The sequence below is a fragment of the Thermobia domestica genome, chromosome 8, assembly GCF_964235325.1.
Source record: "Thermobia domestica chromosome 8, izTheDome1.hap1.1, whole genome shotgun sequence".
Taxonomy (NCBI): Eukaryota; Metazoa; Arthropoda; class Insecta; order Zygentoma; family Lepismatidae; genus Thermobia; species Thermobia domestica.
Window position 1 is genome coordinate 10,887,397 of NC_137461.1, and position 16,027 is coordinate 10,903,423.

A 16,027-nucleotide genomic window follows, 5' to 3' on the forward strand; every position below is an offset into this window, starting at 1 on the left:
CTACGATAGTGCCATATAGTCTATACAAAACATAGCTAACGATATCAAGCAGAACTCTATTTACTAATCCATGGAAAAATTGTTATTAATGAACAAATGCTTTCGTTGTGTATTAATGTAACTTCATTCTATTTTTCTCCATTTTAAATATATTATTTTATAGTAATTATATAACATTTTCATCACCCTAAATTACAAAGTATGGAATTGACTATTTAAACAGGGTAGCTTGTAGTCAAATTGGAGGATAATATATGTGATTTTCCTTCCTGGGTATGGGTTTACGATAAGATTAGTTATCTCGATAGAAAACAATAATGTCTTATTTCGGAATAGATGGTAGACCTGTTGTTCGTTTCCCAACTATAATTTCTTACAAGCAAAGTTCACGTTTGAGTGAATCGAGTTGCTGCTCGGGAAATATGTGATAGAGCAGTACTAAGTGTACTCAATATATCAGAGAAGTTTTAGGTGCAAAGCTCAATGGGTTTAGAAGATACAATCACTAGAACATCACACAGGGATACATGTTTTAATCGTAGTACATAGTCCAAAACGTAAGATAGAAGTCTTATACCTATTATTTCCTCTAAATTGGTTTATGTTCCTGTTTCCATCATATTAAAGTAATGAAACACAAGATAAAGTGGTTTGTTTTTCGAATCCGAAGTGGCTTTGTTATTGCATAGAAAGGTCATCAATTACTACAATCAATATGCAGTTCAGAAAAGAGTGCATGCCTCACATGAATACTCTGCTCACAGTGAGCATACCTGACAAAGACAACCAAGTCGTGGGTAAAACATTTGTCGTTCACAATTCCCTCAAAGCAGTAATCGTAAGGAACGATCCAACTTTCAGACTCCTCAATCAAGTACCCAGCCTTATAGGAAATAAACCGAACTGTTTTGCGAAAACCAGAAGTACTGAACTAGTAAATTGTAAACGACTGAACTTGTTTGAATCTGTTACGATGCTAAATATTCACGTCCTTCCTGGTATTGCTGTATCAGTGGTGAAACGAACAAAAACTTTCTGTGGACGTAAAAAGTGAACATACAGAGGCTGAATCATACCACTACATCAAGCAGGAATCTTCCGTTTGATCAGTGCAAAGCCTTCTGGCACACACTGTGACGAAAAACTGTCGTCTTTGTTTTCAGAATATGAATCAAGTAACAGAAAGATCTTATTGTTACCTGCAATGATTTCCACGTAACATCCCATTGAAAGTCTTAACATCTTGCTTGTTTATGTTCATTGTCCTACCAGCAAATGAGATTAAGATTGTACTAGCCGTATCGGCTGGTTTTATTGCAGGAACCTACTGTTTGTTTTAACCACCTGAACATACACGGGACGCATAGTTTCTCCGTTCATGGACACAAGCGGCATTATCATATACGAATGAGATGTTGCACTCATATATTCCAGTGTTGTTCCGATCTTCGCTAATCCTTTCTTCCTCAACGTCCGGTATGAATGCAATTCCTGCTCGAAGCGAATGCGATCCGCATTGAAGACATCGCCAGTTGGAATGTCATCAGTGATCATAAGATCACGTATAGATATAGACTATAATATGTACTGTACTTCCATGTGAAGTTCTACTGGCTGTATCTCCCAGACCCTTTGAGATTTGCACGTAACGCTTCCCTGACGTATTAAGCATACTTAGTACTACTCTGTGACATATATCTCGGGCAGCAAATAGATTCACCCGAATGTAACATTTACTCGTTATTAAACATCGGCTATAGGAAAGCCGTTGTTAAATTACGCTTGGCTAGTAATTAGTCCTCCAAGAAGAAACATATTTTAGGTGAAGGTATTTTCTCAAACTTGTACTTATTACATTTTTTTCATATTTGAAGTATTGTTTGCTGATACGTAGCACGATGGGTGTTCGTTTTTAAATATAGACAAACGATTACTATCTGGTGGGTATGGTTCCATAATCTCAAATTACGAATTAAAAAAGAAAATTACTAATCACTTTATCCATGATTTTAACAAATGCAGAAACAAAGCAGAAAAATAATATCAATCAGAACAATATTTATTAACCCCATTAAGAATCGATGTTAATGCACAAAATAATTACGATAAATTTTTTACTTACTTGATTTTGTTTTTCTCTACTTTAATTGAATTATTATGAGGTAATTATATAAAACTTTAAAAACCTAAATTACAAACTATATTTATATTGACTTTACAAGTACAGTATCTTGTAGCGAAATTCTAAAATAATATTTCCGATTCTGAATGTTGCGTTTGGGTCCCTGACTAAGTTTAATTATCTCATTTTAAAAAGCAAGTTCTTCCTTGTGCAATAGTCGCTATATCTTTTGGAATTGGTGCAGCACTAGTTCTTAATCTTCCATCTTAGAAGGTGTGGCCTGAAGGAAGGAGATTTTAATATACCACTGGCGACTAATCCTCCAAGATGGAAGAATATTTTACATATTTGCAAATAATGTATTGATTTGTACAGCACACTTTAACGTGAGAATAATTAATTTCTTTCCAGGAACGTTATGCTGGATGCTCATCATTCGTTTGCACTATGCATGTATTCCAGTGTCGAGAGAGGAACAATAAAAAGGCTATCACTCGTTGTTTCTAAGTAGCCGTTAAATTTGTGTCATCTTTTGCTCTTTGTCTCTACTCTTTCCTCGGAAAACTCGGAGGACTTTGTACGGTCAGGCACATTTCACTTTAGCATCTCATTATAAATAACTTCAGGGAGACGTCAACGAATATCTGTGGTTGCCTAATCTGATGTTTATCATAACGACGCAGATATCCTAACTTGAATTTCTGGAACTATACGTCAACGGCAAGGTATTTATCTAATTATTTTATCGAAGAAAATATGAGAAACGTATTTTACATATTCAATCTTTCTTATGCATTACTAAATATAAAAAAATAGTTCATTTTACCTGGCGGGTATGGCATTCCGTAATCTGAAATTACGAAACAAAAAAATCACTCAGTTATTTTAACCAATATGGTGTGAAGTGCTCAAGACAAAGCACGACGGTAAATATCAAGCAGAACAATATTTGTTAATCAAAGTAAGAATCGTATTAATTCATAAAATTCTTACGTTATATTTCAACTCACCTTGATCATATTTTTCTGTATTTTCATTAACTTGTTACGAAGTAATTTTATAAGATTTTCAACGGCCTAAATTAGAAACTATATTGATATTGATAATACAAGCACAGTATCTTCTAGTCAAATTCTGGAACAGTATCAGCTAATCCCCTTGGTAGGTATAGTGCCTCATTAAGGTTTATTATCTCGATATAAGATTAGCTCCTTCTGGTTCAGTAGATGCTTCACCCTTTGTGACTACTGTAAGTATTACGTCTTAGGGAAGATGTAGCCTGAAGGAAGATGTTAATTTGGCAACACGCGACTATTCTTACAGGAATGAAGCATATTTCATGTGTTTGGAAAGAAGATTCAAACTTGTGGAGACAATGGTACATGAGAATAATGAGTACCTTTCTTAGAATGTTATTCAGGATATTTGTCACTGATGCTGGAACGATAAATAGAATATAACCCATTTCTCCTTATTGACTACTGACAATGTGTTTTCTTCGCATTTTCTCTGTGTCTTTTCAGGGATGTGAGACTCTTTCCTCGGCAAAGTGTGAGCGCTTTGAAAGATCCTGTACATTTCACTTTAGTTTATAATTGTGACTAACTTCAGAGCTTTGTCATGGTAATTTATTTATGTTCATGATAAAGTATTAGACATCTTTTACATGAACTTCTGGGGAACTATACCTTAACGGCAAATTAGCTATGTAATTCGTTTCAATCATATAACTGCAAATGTAGAATGCAATTCTCAAAAGATAATAGTTACAATTAATTTTGAAATTTTATCCCAGAGTATATTAGAAACATGTTTCAGATATTGTTTTTTTTTTTAAATTTGAAGCTCTGTTTAATGTTATACCGACATAGATAGAACGGTATGCATTATAAATGTCAGAAATCAATCAGTTTAACTAACCTGGTGGATGTGGACGTCCATAATCTGAAATTGTAAAGTAAGAGTTAATTACTTTTCACTTTAACCATGATGCTGCCAGATGCTGAATACAAACCATAACTTCAATATCAAACAGAATCCTATTTGTTAATCCAGATAATCTTATCAATTCTAACAATTATTACGTTATTTTCTAATTTATTAACTTATTAAGAAGTAATTTTATAGCATTTTAAAAATATAACTTAAGAACTATATTGATATTGACAATACATGCACATTATTTTCTAAGTAAATTCGGGTGTAATATGTGCGATTCTCCTTGCTGTCTGTGGTCTTATATTACGTTTCATTATTTCGATTGAAAAGTACCTGGTTACTTCTGATGCAATAGATGTTTCGCTTGTTTTAACTGTTACGAAGATGTAACAGGCTCAAGAAAGGAGTCGATAATTTATCATTCACGACTAGTCCTCAGGTAACAAAGCACATTTTAAGTGTTTGCACAGAAGTCTTCGAGTTGTAGTGTATTATGTTATGGAAGAATAATAATGTCTTGGAACGTTGAAATGTCTTGCTCGATCCTCATTACCTGCGAGCACAATAGATGTGTTCTGGTGCCGATACTGTAGTAATAAACAGGCTATCTGGTTACCCGTTGTACTGGGGGTGTAAGTTCTTAGTGTTGCCTAAACGAATTAGTTATTAATTTACTCTTGCCAACTACTCTTTCAGGAAGAATGCACCTTTTACGTTTTTGAAGATGAAGTACTGATTTGTGGAGAACAATGTAACACGAAAATATTTAAGGTATAGGGATGGGGTGGCTTAGTGGCAGAGCGTTCACCTCCGGTGCTTAGGGTCCCTGGTTCGATCTAAGCTTGCGCCGTGTGGAAGTTGTGGTGGACAAACACTGTGCTCGTGGCTTTTTGGGGGTTCTCCCGTTTCCTCCCACTTTTTTCATTTCACAATTTCACTCATCTCTCATCACCACCGTCTCCTCTAGCCTAACTGGCATAAGCGTGGGACGTGGAACTCAAAGATTTCACTTTTCGTTTATAAGGTATAACTTGGAACGTTATGCCCAACCCTCATCACACCCAAGCACTAGAGATGTGCTCCACTGCCGAGCAGTTTCTCGTTGCTCTTTGTTGGCCACTGACAAGATGTCATCTTCTGCACTTCTTTTTTTTGTATTTAGGTGATGCTTACTCTTTTCTCGGAAAAGTAGGAGTGGTTCGTAACCTCCCGTACATTTAACTTTGGTGTTTAATTGGGTAGTGTAGAAACAGAGTGACCGAACGCCATGAAGTAGAAAATAAAAAAAAAACGTAGAGGTTGAATCTCCACTCTTATGAGGTTTACTGTAAGTTTCACCTTCTCAACACGACAGTACAATACTTCATGAGTGCTTTAGTACGTTCTCTACCAGAACAAAAAGTGTGCCAACTCAAGAATCTGAAAATACCGATATTTCAAAATCATATGAAAGTGAAGTTTTTTCTCTCTGGTTCTACAATATCCAATTATGACTAACTTTAGGGCTTCGTGATGGTCGCCTAGTATGATGTTAGTCATAAGGATACAGATATCGTCACTTGAACTTTAGAAACTATACATTAACAACAAGTTAGTTATAATCTTCATTTCAACGAAATACTTGAATATATGCAATATAGTTGATAAAAGATAATTATTATAAAAAAGTGGAATTTGTATGCCAGAAAATATGAGGAAGATACTTCAGAGTATAGTTCTTTTTAAACTTTGATGTATTGGTTATTGTTATATAGCGCGATGGTGTGCACTACTACAAAAGAAAGTTTTACTTACCTGGTGGCAATGGATGTACATAAGCTGAAATAGCGAAATAGAAGAATATTACTCATTTTATCAGTAATGGTGTCTAATGCTTAACACAAAACAAAACGAAGATTGTCAAACAGAATCTTATTTAGTAATCAAAGTAATACCAATTATAATTTCAGAAAGTTTTTACGTTAGATTTTACTTTAACTTGATCCTATCTTATTCTATTTAAATTAAATTATAATGAAGTAATTATATAGTACTTTCAACGCCCTAAATTGCAAACTATACTGATATTTACTATTAGAACGCAGTATCTTTTACCAAATTTTGTTATATCTGTCATCTCGTTGCAGGGTATGATCTTATACTATGTCTAATTACGAGTTCAATTGAAAAAAAATGGCACTTTCCGGTGTAGTAGATGATTAACTCGTTTTATGTGTAACAATACAAGTTCTTTGGGAATATATGGCCAGATGGAAGTAGTTGTTAAATTTAACACGTGTGACGAGGCCTCCAGGAAGAAAGAATATTTTACATGTTTGGAGGGAAACTATTATTTTCTGGAGCACGTGTATCTTTAGAATAGCTAACGTCTTTCTCTTAATGTTATGCTTGAACCTCATCAGGCGTGAGCACTATAAATGTTATATGGTCAGCACATTTCATTTACTCTTGAAGAGCTCTGTATCGTATATCTCTAATCTATGCCTATTTTCAGGGCTCTGAATGGAATATCTGTGGTCGCCCAATATGAAATTTATCATAACGATTGAAGTACGGTAACATGAACTTTTGGAATTAATCTTTAGTGACAGGCAGATTTGCTCTTCGTTTCAACTATTTATTTGAATACATAGAATAGAGTTGAGAACAAATAGTAACTATAAATAATTTAAATTTTTATCCATGAACATATGAAAAACGTATTTCAGATGTTGATTTTTCTTTTTAAATTTAAAGCATTGTTCGCTGTTATACAGTGCGATCTGTGTGCATTATTATATATAAAGAATCAATTAGTTTAACTTACGTAGATAGACTTGTCGTCCAGAACCTGAAATTGCAAAATAAAGGAAAATTATTCAATCATATTAGCGATAATTTTCCCAGCTTGGCAATACAAGAATGCTCAGCGGAATCATAGTATAATGGTTATATATTTACAAATTAAACTTTATATTTTAATTTAGCAAGGTTATATTTTCCTCTTTTTGCCAACATGTAATACTACAGTTATTTAACAATTTCAGTGCCATAAACAGCGGATTATATATAAATAATAAGGCATTCACTCTTAAGAACAGCATCGAAACAATGCGTCGTCGCCATAAAAGCAAGAGGAATTTCCGAAGAGAGGGAATACTGAACTTGCAACACTACAAGTGGCTAACCAAACGTCCCCCTCAACGAGTGCAACCACCTATGCAGAAATTCCTTCGCCCGAAAACAAAAGAGGGAGGAGGACCACCCGGGCGACCTTGACCTACCCCAAAGCAACAGTGTGACTACCATGAGTATGCTGTGGAACTTGTGGTAAATCAACTTTATCTGATAATGATGAAACATATGTGTGCAGTTCAAAAATAACAACTGATCTTACAAACTACAAAGAACTTTTAAAAATATTTTATAAAACGTTCGTAGTTTACGTGGATAAACATATGAATTCTTTAGTGCTGTTTTAATAATTATTACTTAATTGCAATCACTGAGACTTGTATTGACGAAAGTTGTCATGATACTGAACTATTTGATAACAGATATACAGTATTGAGACATGACAGAAACTCTATTAAAATTTGTAAAACAAAGGGAAGGGGTGTTCTTATTGCAGTTGTAACTAAACATTGTGATTACAATTATGACTGTCTGACTACCAAAATAATCACTGAGCGGAAAACTATATGTATTTGTGTTGTGTATTTCTTACCGGGTTCTAATATTGAATTGTACAAGAGTTTATTTAGACGTGTTGAAATTAATTGTCCTCAAGCAAGTCCTGTTCTCCAGATTGATGATTTCAACTTAACGGAAATAAATGGCACGGGATTCAATTTTGAAAGAAGCTCTTCTATGTAAGAATTTATATGAATTTATATCTTATTATAATCTACAATCTTTAAATAATGTGACAAACGTAAAGAACCGTACATTAGATTTGGTTCTGTCTAATATAACGAACATAGAAATCTCAAGGGAAGGGCATCTACTAATTCCAGAAGATGTACACCACCCATCTATGGTAATAAACGTGATACAGAAGTACACCGCGAAAGTAAAAAGAAGACCAATATATCTGGATATAATTTTAGCAAAGTATACTTCTTAGGGATGTATCTTGAATTTTTATATATTGACTGAAAGTGCCTAAAAAACCATGAAAAAGTTAACGACTAAGTTAATAATCTGTATAATATTATTTATATTGTATTCGATAAGTGGGTGCCGCTTAGAAACAACTTGTGAACAGATTATCCATGCTAGTACACAAATAAAATAATTTAATAACTCAAGACGAAAGCAATCTACCATAAAAAGTAGAAACGTTACAAAGAAGTATATTATCTTAATAAATTCAATGAATTGCGTAGGGAAATAAAGAAAGATATTAAGCTGACATTCGGAAAGTTCTTACAAGAGACCGAAAATAGCATCAATAACAATACCAATGAATTATGGAACTTTGTAAAAAAAATAAGACTATACATTTTCCTGGAAAGAAATTGAATTAGAAGGTACATGAACTTTATCGTAATAACGAAATAGCCAATGCGTTTGTACAGTATTTCTCTTCAGTTTTTGTGCTTGATACAGACAGCACTAATATCACTATAATAAATTATGTAAATGAAAAAAAAACTAGAGTTACTTAGCGTAGATGAAATCACTCAATCTGAAGTAGAAATGACAACCTAAAAACGAAAGCCCAGAACAGCTCTTGGACCCGATGGAATACCTCCATATAATATAAAGGGTTGTATAGATGCATTTACGTATCCACTATGGATCACATTCAACCTCTCTCTGAAAACATGTTTTTCCAGTTAAATGGAAATCATCTATAATTTGCCCAATAGCAAAGAACAATAATAAAAGCTAAAACAACTATTGGCCCATATCAATTTTATCTACTTTTGAATTGTATCCAAACTACGGATAATTCACGGTATCAATTTTATACAAACGGATAATTCACCACATACAACCAGTTATGTCATCATTTCAACATGGCTTTAACCACACAAATCAACAACAACTTATCTTGCAATTATCGCAGACTTCATAGCGAACTCGTTGGATGTTTGATGTCAGGTGGATGTAATATAGTATATAGATTTTGTAATAGCGTTTGACAGAGCCAATCAAAAAGTATTTTTACATAAGCTAAATAGCTATAAATTATCTCCTCCCTTGATCTAGTTATTTTCATCATATTTAAGCAATCGTAAACAAAACGTTATCTACAAAGAGTTTAAATCAATTGACTATACTGCGTACTCTGGAATTACACAGGGCTCCAATCCAGGTCCGTCATTGTTTCTTTTATTCATTAACAATCTCCCTGATCACATATCATTAAGGTACAAATTGGTTTTGTTACAGATGACCTCAAAATGTACGCCATGATAGAGAACATCTGTGACTTTCTCAACTTACAACATGACAGAAACTATTGCAAACTGGTGTTCTCTTAATAAACTTAGTGTAATCATAAATAAATATAGTATTTTATTGTCTACTAGAAACAAAAATAAAGTAGAGTTTAATTATTGATTTAATCAGATCGTATTAAATAGATTAAATTCAGTGAAAGATCTCGGGGTTACGTTTGATACGAAACTAACATTTAATGATCATATAGTGAAAAGAGTTAATGAATCTTTTAAAATGTTAGGATTCAAAATTACAACCGGATAGGAGTTTAACAATATCACCACACTAACAAAAATGTATTACTCCTATTTCCGATCAAAACTGGAATATGCTGGAATAGACTGAAATAAACTGGAATATCTGGAACCTATCGCAACAACAATACTGAAACTAACTCAAAAAAAGTCCAATCCAAATTTATCAAATACTTAGTATACAAGAGTACTTTAATCTATCCATCTTACGAAAACTATCTTACATTAATAGACAACTTCTGTATCAGTATACTGGAACAAAGGGGAAGTGTGGTAAATCTTATCTTTCTTCGTAAAATAGTACAAAATGAGTTTAATTGTACAGATCTCATATCACCACTAAATTTTCATATCTGGACACTTAAAATTCGTGTTGAAAACTCTGGCCTGTTCTATTTAAAAAAGGAAAGGACCAACGTATTATTGAAGTAACCAATCTGGAGAATATGCTCTTATAACAAATTATGTATCGAACACAGCGAAATTAATATATGCAATATGAAATATAATATGTTCAAGAAAATTATTCTAGGTATATTTTGTAATGCACCAACACTATAATTGGGCTTTGCCTAATGTGTTGTTGTTCACAAATAAATAAATACATAAATAAATTACATAATCCGAATTGAATTCTCTCTTTTTCAAAGAATCGGTTAAATTATTTAATATTATGGTTATACATCATTGTGGCATGTGTATAACATGTGTATATAGAAAATCTTTGAGTTTCTAAATTTTGGAGGAAAGAAATGCATCTTTATTATACACTTTACGCTGTTAAGGTATGCATGTAAACATCTCAATTAAATGAATTTAATGCCCGATAATTCATGAATGAATGATAAAAAATAGAAATTGTTTTTATGTATGCTTACAAGTTAAAATGCCTCTAGGGGTGTTGGAATAATTTCCTCTTCGCAGTTCTCGTGTGTGTTCTTGTGATTCACTTATAAACTCTATATGTTTTGAAACTTGATGCAACTATCAGGTTGGTTAATAAAATGACCATTCTCGCATGTATTCTAATGAAAATGATACTATAGCACCGTTTGTTCTATTTGTTGGACAGAAAGTGTTATTGGGCTGTATTGGTAAACATAAAAATGACATTATATAACATACGTATATCGGTGCTTTTGTTGTGATAATTTAAATTGCAATATCCTTAATTAACACAATACAGGTCTAAACATAGTTACACCTAAAATTTTGTATATATGTAACTTTGTACCTATTGAGGTATTTAGGAAACAGGGTTGCACCTGTCAATAGATGTTATGTTTCTGTTGGATTAGTTTATTGTGAGATAAGTGTGGATAAGTTACAGACATGATGATCAATGAGGTGCCTTGCCCATTGTACACATACACAAAAGTATATCCCATGTTTTATTAATTTACATATGTAGCACTCCCGTCCTTCTCCAAGTAAACCGTACACCAGTTTTCCTTCAGATCTTTGACGGCAGCATCGCAACGGAAAGTTGTTAAATCATTGTATTATTTCTAGGTCGCCACCGCGTGTAGAAAACCGCGAAAAATAACGCTGATTCCGGTTCGGTGGAAAGTAAGTGTGGTACCGATTAAGTTCCAAAATCACACTGCACAGGACAGATTTAACACCGTGTCTTCAAATACGTGGATGAGCGATTGGATGAATTATTTATACTCCAAATCCAGAGAAACAATTATGACACTTAAATTATTTCAGATAATAAATACATAAAAAGTAATTATAAGGGATAATATCTTTATGGAAGTTCATCTTCAAAGCTAACCCTGAAGTACAATGATATTACATAATTTATAACAATAGCAATGTATCATTAAATATTGAAACTTTATAGGAAATCAACATTTTCAGAAAAGTGACATTACAATTGAACTTCACAGAAGAAATACAGCGATAAAAGGTAGGCATCCGACTGTCTTCTTTTAAAACTCCATATATCGGCAGCCTTCATGGTACAGTTTAAATTTAATCATTGTGGTGCGTTTCCGAAATGTAGCAAAATTAGATTAAGTTCAGAAGTTTTGTAGTAAGCTTTCAAGAGTTTAAATTAGGTTAAGCTGATGTAATGTTATTCAGTTTTTGCATGCATTTTCTAATTTAGATAAAACTTTGAATAGTTACTCGTATCCTGTGCAAATAAAGACATGATAATGTTGAGACAAAGAAAAAGCTGTTAGTTCGTTAGATTACCGAAGATGTGGCATAAATAGAACTACCTTCAGATAGAAACATGTCATCATGTATCATTTGCTTCAGAAGCCTAGTACAACCCAATCCTTCTTTATACAACTAGGTCTGGTGTCTTCATAACAGGCGAATGTGCAATCTAAATAAAATTCCTATCTTTATATTAAATAATTATTTAAATTATTTGCTATATGCAATAATTCAAAATACGTATACCCATACATATTCCATTAACTGTATAATTATTAATACAGTATTTAACTTCATTTAACAATTGGCAACATTCTATTCCTGTTATTACACACAGATTCTACGGTAACTGTCATGAAAAGGCTTATAGTACAGGCTTACAGAAGAATTATTTAGAACAGGATCTTCATTAACACAATATTATCGTGAATATTGCTATGCCACAGTAGGTAATTAACGTGTCTGAAATTAATTTTGTTATATCCTTTCGATTCGTGCTTCATCGTCACGTACAACAAACAGAAACGAATAAACTCATCAATTTGTGTAAAATTCCAACATGAAAACAAGAAACTGACAATATTGGATTATTGAAAACATTTGGAGTTAGTATTTGTGCATTCTAGATTTAATTAGTGGCATGGCTATGCAGTAGCATAGGAAAAGGGGAAGCAGAGCTTCCCGAAGATTTGCTTAGTTAATCATTTTATCCATCTTTGTAACCCACAAAATAATTATTTTCAGACAATATATAAATTAAATTTAATATTACCTTGAAAAAGGCCACTAATTATTATTTTCTTCAGAGATAAATTTACTGAGTTATGAGCACAATTAAAACGTATTCAGGCATTAAGTTACCCTCTATTTAAATTATATCATTCATTTCATCTGAAATCGGAAGTATTATAACTGCAAATCGATTTTCTTCTTTTTTCTACAATATGATACAGACCAACGATCACATTCCTGTAGTACTTTCCATTATAGTTATTTATTGGTGCAGATAGATAATATGTTGGTTACACCATGTGTTTCTCAATATCAAAATTTATATTGGTTGATTATTCATGGACAAAAGAACAAATAAATTGAAACTTGAAATAAATAAATAAGAAACAATGAAAAACCATTAACAACAGCATAGCTGTGATGCTGGAGCATAACACATACACCATCCAAAAATTATGCTTCAGGAATTTGTGACATTTACAATTAAAGTATCGACCGGGATTCACAAGACACCCATAATATGATTTCATCCAGTATTCATTACCAAAGTATTTCGACATGATATTGATGTCAGATACCTTGAAATAATTTGCTTGGATATTGCTCAACTGTATGTATAACAATCACTGTCAGTACATTCCATAGAACTTCCCCATAAAGTATTCATTCATGTGGGGTGTATGGTAAACAGTGTTTTGTTACCAAAAAAGAAGTGTTTGAAAAGACCATATAAATGCACCGCAACGACTCCAAACACATCACGGAAAACCACTAGCTGTGTCCCCGACAAATAGCCATGGAATATATAATGAGACCACTCAATATCAGTTCATAGTATATGTTGATAGTTAGAAAGTGAGAAATATCAGTAAATAAAAAGCATTGCCCTGAATAATCCTAATGTCAAAATCGGCCAAAGAATCTCAAAGTTAGCACCAATTAAGAAATAATAGTTTTGGGAAAGTGATAATTTTGAAATCAGTGCACTTAATAATTTATATCTGATAAGTTATTAGTTATCTGATTAGGAGCAATCGCTACTAAACTCCAACCTTGATAGACAGATAGTCGATTCGAATAAAGCTGTCCTATTTTTGTTATGTGCACGATTGATATTAAAGTCTCTAATCTCAGAACATATGAATCACAGAGGGTCAAGACTAATATCAGCGACCCCTTACAGTTTAAGGTAGTAGACGTACAATTCCTTGCAATCTGGCGGAGTGTATCAGGCAAAGAAATGAGTAAACTGTGTTCGAAACAGTGTTACAGTTTACATTTAAATTTGGTAAAGGTTCATATTCTATATACACAGTTGAAAAAATCGTGCTGTTCACCAGCAAGATACGTGATCAAAAGAAAGAAACAAAGACGGTTTGATTGCTTTTGTTCCAGAAATGTTGATGTCTACAATGCTCCTTGCAGTTGTTCACTATCATAAAACTGGATGATATTCTAGCAAGAGTTGATTTAAATCAACATGTAAGTAGTAATGCCAAGGGCAATGAGCTACATGTCCATCACCTGGAAACGTTAAATGTTTTGGTGAAAGCTGGCTAGAAAGAGAAACAAGACATTTGGTGCCATATGATTTTGATTCAATACTATTTACTCAATTTTCCGGCAGCTGTAAAAAGCGCATGAAATAAAACTCAGAATTAAGACACAAATAAATGCGCCGATTATTTTTCCAGGATTGAATGATTCTCAGAAAATTTTGAAATTAGATAATAGACGAGAAATTTACCACGGGGAATGTTTTCAAAAGAATGGAAAGCATGACAATCCTGTTGGAACTGGGGATGGCAGTGTGTCTTCCAGACAAATTGCTAAATGATATTTGTGTTTGTGCCTGTCATGTTAAGCTCGTGTTATCTATGATATCTTGATGAAAAGGAAACTGACTTGTTCTGCAATACATATTCAAAACTATAATTGAAGAGAGTAGAAATTCTTAGTGAAGGTGCAGTCTGAAAGAACGAGTTGTTAGTTTACTGCTAGGGAGCTACTCTTCCAAACAGATATCACATTTCACATGTTGTCAGAGGTCATTTTGTGCTTTGAAAAACAATGCTGTTAAATGAGGTGATTTGTAAGCATTATCACATATAAATAAGCAATGAGTTTAACCTACCTGAGTAGTATGGCTGTGGATAACCTGAAATAGCGAAATAAAAGTAAGAAATTACCTATTTATAGTGATTTAAGTAAACAAAAGTACTTAAACAGCAAAATCATGATGGTGTCAGAAGTTGAATACAAATAAAAACTAACAATATCAAGCAGACTAATATTTACTAATCGAATAATGAACTATTATTATTTCATAAAAATGTTACGTTATAATAAAATTGAACTTAATACCATTTTTCTATTTTACTTATTATATAATATTATAAACGCTCTAAATTAAGACTATATTGATATTGAATATATAGACAGAGTGCCTTCTAGGCAAAATGCTAAATAATATATGTGAACATTAATTCTGCAAATGTTAAAACAAATAATCTTGATTAAAGAACTTTCTCTTTGTAATCCAATAGATACTGGACCTGATGTAATGTCTTCCAGTACAACGTCTTAGTGAATATGTACCCTGAAGGAGGGAGCTGTTAATTCACCGCTGGAAATAAGCGCTTCCGGAACAAAACATGTTTTATATGTTTGTTGAGAAGATTTTGTGTTGTAGAGCGCAACGTAACGTAAGGATAACTAACTTCCTTCTTTGATTGTTACGCTGGATCCTCTTGTCATCACACGTGAGCAGTAAGTATGTGTCCTTGTTTCGAGGCAGGATCGATAAAGAGACTATCACTAATTGTTCTTAGTTGGATGCTGAGCATGTGTTATTTTCGGTCCTACTCTGTGTGCCGCAGATGATGCCAAACGTTGTTGTAAGAAAACATGAGTGCTTGATAACTTGCTACACATTTCACTTTAATCTTAACTATGAAATGATTCAATGATTCGTCATTTTATAACTGTTGTCCTAGGTGAGTTTCACTATAGGGATTCCTATATCTTAATCTGAACCTCCGGGACTAATTGTTAGTGTCAAACTTGTTATGTCATTCGTGTCAACGATATATTTGGATATATAGAATACAGTTGACGTAATAAAACAGTTTTAATTCAATGAAAATTTTATCCAAGCAGATGTGAGAAGCATAATTTAGATATTGATTCTATTGTATTTAAAACATTGTTCGTTGTTATATAGCGAGATCCATTTACATTATTAAATATAAAAAGCAATTAGTTAACCTTACCTGGTGGCTGTATTATTCCATACTCTGAAATTGCAAAATAAATAAATTACTCAATCATTTTAACCAGGATTGTGTCAGCTTCTCAATAGGAAGCACAACAGAAAATA

The 16,027-nt window shown here is 33.0% G+C and overlaps 2 protein-coding genes across 2 annotated transcripts in view; both read right to left on the minus strand.

The window, feature by feature from the left end:
- The window catches only part of LOC145691578 (uncharacterized), a 62,610-nt gene that overhangs the window by 37,115 nt on the left and 9,468 nt on the right, over positions 1-16,027 (minus strand). Inside the window, exons 4-9 of the mRNA XM_081766987.1 lie at positions 15,921-15,944; positions 14,783-14,806; positions 6,867-6,890; positions 5,855-5,878; positions 4,043-4,066; positions 2,949-2,972 (exon numbers count right to left, since the gene is read on the minus strand). Of these exons, the coding sequence (XP_081623113.1) occupies positions 2,949-2,964 (16 nt within the window). The 5' untranslated portion in view covers positions 2,965-2,972; positions 4,043-4,066; positions 5,855-5,878; ... (1 more) ...; positions 14,783-14,806; positions 15,921-15,944. The remainder of the gene's footprint in view (positions 1-2,948; positions 2,973-4,042; positions 4,067-5,854; positions 5,879-6,866; positions 6,891-14,782; positions 14,807-15,920; positions 15,945-16,027) is intronic.
- Positions 4,038-16,027, minus strand: part of LOC145691582 (uncharacterized) — a 56,726-nt gene continuing 44,736 nt past the window's right edge. The window contains exons 14-16 of the mRNA XM_081766988.1: positions 6,867-6,890; positions 5,855-5,878; positions 4,038-4,066 (exon numbers count right to left, since the gene is read on the minus strand). Coding sequence (XP_081623114.1) covers positions 4,038-4,066; positions 5,855-5,878; positions 6,867-6,890 — 77 coding nt within the window. The remainder of the gene's footprint in view (positions 4,067-5,854; positions 5,879-6,866; positions 6,891-16,027) is intronic.